Source organism: Papaver somniferum, chromosome 1, assembly GCF_003573695.1.
Source record: "Papaver somniferum cultivar HN1 chromosome 1, ASM357369v1, whole genome shotgun sequence".
Lineage (NCBI taxonomy): Eukaryota > Viridiplantae > Streptophyta > Magnoliopsida > Ranunculales > Papaveraceae > Papaver > Papaver somniferum.
This window is the reverse complement of record NC_039358.1, coordinates 95,628,779-95,635,773: the sequence shown is the minus strand read 5'-3', so window position 1 is coordinate 95,635,773 and position 6,995 is coordinate 95,628,779. Positions and strand designations below refer to the sequence as shown.

Here is a 6,995-nt window from a genome sequence, read left to right as displayed (position 1 = left end):
GTAATTCCCCTGTTTACTTATATGTTCTTGTTTTGAGTCTTAATGCTTGACAACATGAAAGCTCCTAACTCCAGCATGTTCTAATCCATCACTAGGGTGAGAAGACCCTTGAGACAAATGGTTAGCCATTTGAGTTAGTCCCTGTTGAGCTCAAAACAGTTATGTTAGTGACTTTCCAAGAGTTCACTGGCTTGTGATTAGTGGTGCTTTAAACAGACCATTAATGCTAGGAGTCAGTGATAGTCTGAGGGATTAACAAAGCCATATTAGTTAGAGACCTAGACCCTAAGTGACCTGTGATTGCCTATGCTTTAATCAGATAGGCAATGCTAGGGGTTAATCCAAGGACTTTAGGTAGTTAACTAGACACATGACAAGGTTAACCTAGGTGAACTAGCTAGGTGAAAGAGAATTCTCATCCATCTCCATACACTTCCATTCCCACTGTTTTCATTTTCTTCACTACTTTTTCCACTTTGTTTCTTTGTCACTGCCTTTGGCTCACTGCCACTGAATTTTCTTGTTCACTGTCACTTGTTTCATCACTTCAATTCACACCCAAGTCTCTGTGGTTCGAACCTGCCTTGCACACTCACTACAACAGACCCTGTGCACTTGCAGGTATCATTTCTGTGACTCTTTTAGAGAGCCACCACGGTGCATGGAGCCCATGGCGGCAATGCTGCTGGTGAAAAAGGTAGGTGTAATGGGTGGTTCTGGTGGTGGTATCACAATTAGTCAATATAGTAGTATGCAATGTTTATTCGATGTCATTATGACACAGATAACATTATATTTTACAAGTTGTGCTTGATTTTTTAGGTGTTACAATAAGCTCGGTCAAATACAAAAGAAAAAATAATAATTAAAATGTATGAAGAACAATTTTCACGTTAAATAGTAACAACAAATGAATAATACCGGTCAAAATAATTGTTTTCACTCATTTTCGTGGCCCGTGCCGTAAGTATATATATAACAAAACCGTTGTCAAAATCAAATCAAACAAGATGAACATAAATCAAGTAATGGTGGGTTTGTTTGCAGAATTCACCGTTTCCAGGAATTTTTAATCCCATGACATTATAAATTCTGGGATTCATGTAAATTCCTTGTGTGTTTGGTAACTCATGTAAAATTCTTAGGATTTATAGAGTTTTCTTATATTAAAATTTTTGTACCGTTTAACATTACCCTCAAATCTTAAAATTGCATATATATGAGATTCAGAGTTAAAAAAAAGTGGGTCCATAAATCCCTTGATAAATTTCCCAACAAATCTTAGGAGGAGGGGTCGGATTTCATATAAAGGATTTGCTGGAAAACTGAATCTCGTAAGAAACGTGATTTCAAAGAATCAGGCAACCAAACATACAAAGGAAAATGTAATTCTACAAATCCCCTGAGCCATAGATTCCACCTTTAAAATTCTACGAGCAAATCCACCATAAATCATTACCAGTAAACGTTTGAAACACAAATCATATAAAAATTATCGAAAATTGGAAACTGATTTGTAAAAATCGATTGAATCAAAATCCAAGTTAAAATCGTAAGATATATAAACTTGTTTATACACAATCGATTGTTTACCTATTTAATCTTCATGGCGATCGTTCAAGACCAGAATCACTAATCAACACGATCTTTAGTAAAATAATCGAAAACCATCAGAAGACAACCCTAAAAATCCAAACTCTCGATCTCTCTGAATCTGATCTGATACTGAAAACAGAAAACAAAATGAAGAAGGAGATGAACAATAATCTGCTACTGAAGTGGTGGCGGAAGTGGAGGTGGTACTGAAATAGTGGTGGTGACGATGAAGATGGTGCTTTAAACTTTAAGTTTTAAGTGGCGCAGAGAAGTAAAATCTCCTCTCTTTCTTCACATTCCACAGCCATGATTCTATCACCCAAATTCAACCTCAACAAATTCACTCATCTGAGCCTCGGAGAAGATGGTCTCAAACCTAAACTCCCCATTTGTCACTCAATAAATACAAGCTCATGAAAAGAGTTTCTGGGGTGCTGTTAGTTTGATTATAGGAACTGCTGTTGGCCCTGGAATGCTAGGTTAACCTTCTGCGACCATGAAATCAGGCCCATTTCCATCAACTATATCTATTCTCCTTTCATGGCTTTATGTCATTTCATCCATCTTACTTGTTGCAGAGCTGAGTTTTGCATCAATGGAAGAAGATAAAGTTGCAGAGGTGAGCTTCACTGCTCTTGCTACAACTGCATTGGGTGATTGGATGGGTATGCTAGTTGCTGTCATCTATGCTTCCTTGAGTTTTTCTCTGATTGTTGCTTGTGTTTCTGGTATCGGTTCTATAATGATTCAGTGGTTTCCATGGATGAATTTTGTTGTAGCTCATGCTGTGTTTCCTCTTCTCGTTGGGATTGTAATAGGATTTTTCCCATTTAAGGCCATCGATACAACAAACAGGTTTCTTTGTTTCCTCATGCTTTTCTCAATCACTGCGCTAATAGCAACTGGTTTATCAGTAGGAAGAACAAAACTGTTGAGTTCTTTTGGTTATTCATCTTGGGGCCTCTCTGCAATCTTACCTGCAATACCTGTTACCGTTCTTACATTAGGATTCCATGTTATAACCTCTTTTATTTGCAAGATTGTTGGGGAGAGTGTTTTCGATGCTAGAAGGGCAATACTATTTGGTGGTACAGTTCCGTTGATCATGGTTTTGTCGTGGAATTTAGTTGTTCTTGGACTTGCAAAGACTAACAGAGCTGTTTCATCCCAAGATCCGATTTCGCTCTTGCTTTCAGTGAATTCGTCAGTTCTTCCTGCAGTTCAAGGGTTTGCATTCTCAGCCTTGTCGACTAGTTTGATCGGTTATGCTGTTAGTTTTCCAAAGCAGCTTGTAGATACATTGGAGTTGATTTGGAGGGAAACCAGTTCAGAAAACGTAAAATTGTCTTCTCTTGTTGGATCAAATAGGAACAGCAGAATGGATAAAGTAGGGTCAGGAGTTTATTTGTCAGGGAAAAATGTAGGATCTGTAGGGCAGATTTCTTTTTCTGGATCAAGGTTCATTTCGGATTCAGGAAGTAGGATTGTATCGAGTTATTTAGGTACCAGTGCAGTAAATATGATTGTGATGCCATTTGTTCTTGGTGTACCTATTGTCATAGCATCTTTCTTCCCTTCAGCTTTCTCCAAGGCTCTAGATTTTGCGGGTGTGTATGCGAACTGCTTTCTCTTTGGGATATTACCTCCCTTAATGGCATGGATTCATCGATCCAGGTACTTCCATGAGCCCTGGATGCATTTCTGTTGTATTCATTAAAACATAGTGTGATATAGCTGACTAGGTAAACAGATCTACTATAAGAGAAAGGTTCCGAGAATATTTGCTCTGCAACATTAAGTTATGTGTTTGATCTGTTTTAAGATCACTTTGAACAAATCCGATTACCATCAAAAGTCATTTATGAACTAAGACAGTCTATTTTGCAGGTCTTCTAGGGATGCCAATCTTCTTCCAGGAGGGGATGCAGTTCTTTTGCTACTATTTGTAATTGCTGTTATACTGGGGATCTGGCATTAAGATGCTTGGCACTTGGCAGCAAGACCAACTGATCAGAAAAATATGTTGTCAATTATCAAGACTGAATGCGAACTTGTACGTATAAAATTCTGTTGAAATCATTTTATACGATATGGACGGAATACTATATTTCTTGGGGGAGCAGCTACATGTTTGCTAATAACATGTAAACAGTTTGTAAAACATCTTGAATGACGACAATATCAAATTTACATTTTTTTTTTTTCAAAATCTGTTTTGACATTGGAGATTAGTCAGAAAATATCTAACTCAAATGTTGGATTCCACTTCTTGTGGAGGATGAACAGCAGATACAAGATGAAACCTTTACGTAATAGAAATTACCAATAGTTCTTTTTTTCTTTTTCTTTTTTGATGCAAATTACCAGTAGTTTTGTTTAACAATCTGATTATACCCAAAAAATTTAGACATTGGCCACCAGCAAATATTATGCCTCATCCTTTTGTCAGAGCTAATTTAACTAATTCAGAAGATATCTTCTTAAACTACAGGATGTGCCTTCTTCAACATTTTTTGCTAGACTACCTTATCATTTTAAGTTGATCTGTAATGCAAGCAGTTTCAACCAATGGGATGCTTGTAGGTATTGTGATTTTCTGTAACTAAGAAGATTCAGGCAATTGTTTGGTTTTTAAAACCACTACAGGATGTCACTGGATAAGAATAAACATGAGACAGAGTTGCTTGTTAAATTGATGTTTTCTTTCTTCTCATTGTTATTAGTATGAACACTGTATAATCTGAACATATGATATAAAATCTGCACATCTTGAAATCTATACAGTATTTCTGAAACTCAAGATCTTCTCTCTGACATAATGTGAACAGAGAAATATCTGTCAGAATAGAAATACTATGAATGGTATTGATATAATTTAACTAATAAAGTTGTGTTTTTACTTGTTTATTTCCTTCAGTAATTCCACAAACAATCTAAACCTGCAACTGGACAATCTGAAGAAGGTTCCTCCTCCATATCTTCATTAGACCTTGTATTACTTGGCATGTCATTCTTTGAAACAACTGATGAGATCTCGGTCTTTCTATCGGTACTCAATCCCGTATCTTGTGAAAGACTTACAACTGATTGGTTTGATGAGAAACGCTCTACCTTACACTGGTTACTCTTTAATCTATAGAGGTCATTATTAGCAACAAGAGCCCTCAAAAGTGCTTGATCATGACCACTTAAGTTTGAGCTCGGATAGTTTGGAACAAGCGAAAAATTGTTTTTCTCCTGGTTAAAATAACCTCGGTTGAAAGGACTAAACTGATTTAAGTAAGGATTTTGTTGAATAGGGTAGTAGCTGGATTGTTGAGGCGTATTGCTCGACAAAATTGGAGTAGGGTGCTTTTGATGCTCATCTATGGTCGTCCCGGAGTTAAAGAGATGGTGATGACCACTACGACTCCCAGCTGTCGGCGTTTCATTGAATTTTCCAGTTCCATTTTGTACTAAATTTGACCTGGGCTTGCTTGTACCGCTCAAGTAGTGACCATGATCCAAAAGAGATGGTAATGATGAAGCAGTAGAGTCCAATAAATAATCACTAAACGAACTCATCCTCAACAAACTAGGAACTGAACTTCTTTTGATTCCTGTACTTTTATGAAATATTCTACACACAACCCATTCATCCTGCAATTACAAAAACAATCAAGTTAAGAGAGACAGAGATAGAGCGAGTTTTTATGTACACCTACAAAAAAAAATCAAGTTAAGAGAGATAGAGACATCCCTACTACTACTACCTTTGAAGTTTTAGAGAAGTGATGATAAGAGTTTTTGCCTTCAAGTCGATATTCATGCATGACCCAATTGGTTTTTTCACCTTTAGGAGCTCTACCTCTATAGAAAACAAGGGTCTTCTTCATACCAACGAGACAACCACCTTTTCCCTTATCATAAATCTCTTTATCTTTTCCAGTAGCTTTCCAGTACCCAGCTTGGGTCGCTCTGTTCGTTCTCATCCCGGTCGGGTACTTCCTATCTCTTTGGCAAAAGAAATACCATTCTTTCTCTCCCATCTTAGCTTTCTCTGCATATTAACAAAACACACTTAGAACCGTAATCTAAACTATTAAGGAATTTGTTAAGACCAAAATATGACAATAGAGAATAAAATTAGAGAAGCAAAAGGTCATTTACTTGGTAAATCCCAAGGCTCAGACTTATTCAGATCAGCTACTCCAATAGCTTTTGCTATAAACTTTCCATTTTTGATCTTCTCGGTTAGATAGCAGTTTATGATTTCTTCATCAGTAGGATGAAATCTAAAACCAGGAGGTAAATCCCGACATTCATCTCCATTATTCATGATCGATCACTACTACTTGTTCAGTATGATCAGTGGAATATTTCAAATACCAAATCAACACAAACAAAAAATGAATAAAGAAAGAAAGCTAGAAAGAGCAAGATTGCAAACAAAGAAGCTTAAATAAGACAATCGATGTTAAGGATGGTGCATGGGAAGAGATAGTTAAGATTGATAGGGTTTTGTGAGAGAAGGCTAGTAGGAGATATAGAAAGAAATGAGAGAGAAATGAGAGCAGTTAGTAAGAAGAGAGAAAAACAATATAAGCAAGGAACAAGACTTGTATAGAAACTTTTCTGGAGGTCTTATAAGATCCGTGCTTTCCAAGGCACCTTGTCAAGAAAGATTTGGTTTGGTATATTTCTTGTTTTTGTTTTGTCACATATTTTGTTCTCTCGTTCTCTCTAAAAGTTTAAACTAACAAGTTGTTATAAGTTTGTTTTCTCTGGTGTCCAACTCCGAGATATCCCACCACTAGTTTGAAAAACAGTTGTAAATAAGTTAGCATACAGTGTGAAACGGGGCCCATACTTGTGGTATATTCTTAGTTATAAAACAGAAAATTCTAATAAGAACAAGAAAAGGAGATTTTGAAGGGAACTAGAAGGAGAGGAGGAATGAATGAAGAGTATCAACCCATCCTTAGAAGTTTTTCTTTGTTTGCTGCATTCAAATAATAGAAAGTTTCCACATTTTCTAGCTGCCCATAGATTTTAATCTTCTAGTCACCATCTATGATAGGTTGACCGCAAGTTTACACCGTGGAATGTACCGAGAGGAAGTGAAGGGCAGAGATGTACGCGTTCTTAACTTCAAAATTGTGAAATCGCAAAATTTTAAAAAATGGTCCCACCCTCCCCTCACACGGTGTATACTGCGGTATTTCTGCACGGTGTGTTTATCATTTTCGTATATGATATACTTACTACATGAGCTTAATGTGTGTTTTTGTTTTCTAATTACCTTAACTAACTTGGCTTATTGGCTATAGGGCATCAATCTTTTAAGCTGGCTAATTGGTTTGAAAAAAGCTATTTTCCGATCAGTTTTTTTAATTCTTTTTTCGTATGAAATACAAACT

The 6,995-nt window shown here is 36.6% G+C and overlaps 2 protein-coding genes across 3 annotated transcripts; one reads left to right on the top strand and one right to left on the bottom strand.

Annotated features, from left to right (window-relative positions):
- The first annotated feature begins 1,421 nt into the window (after positions 1-1,421).
- Positions 1,422-3,794, top strand: LOC113294747 (tyrosine-specific transport protein 2-like). Its single transcript, XM_026543127.1, has 2 exons — positions 1,422-3,270; positions 3,484-3,794. The coding sequence occupies exons 1-2, from the start codon at positions 2,093-2,095 to the stop codon at positions 3,572-3,574; spliced, it is 1,269 nt and encodes a 422-aa protein (XP_026398912.1). The 5' UTR covers positions 1,422-2,092; the 3' UTR covers positions 3,575-3,794.
- Positions 3,795-3,941: 147 nt separating this feature from the next.
- On the bottom strand, positions 3,942-6,184 carry LOC113294755 (NAC domain-containing protein 100-like). Of its 2 annotated transcripts, none has more exons than XM_026543134.1 (3): positions 5,746-6,184; positions 5,346-5,635; positions 3,942-5,235 (listed from the first exon to the last, which is right to left on the bottom strand). In XM_026543134.1, the coding sequence occupies exons 1-3, from the start codon at positions 5,912-5,914 to the stop codon at positions 4,510-4,512; spliced, it is 1,185 nt and encodes a 394-aa protein (XP_026398919.1). In that variant the 5' UTR covers positions 5,915-6,184; the 3' UTR covers positions 3,942-4,509. The 2 variants fall into 2 exon arrangements, with proteins under 2 accessions (XP_026398919.1, XP_026398922.1); XM_026543137.1 differs by having other exon boundaries at positions 5,349-5,635.
- Positions 6,185-6,995: the final 811 nt, after the last annotated feature.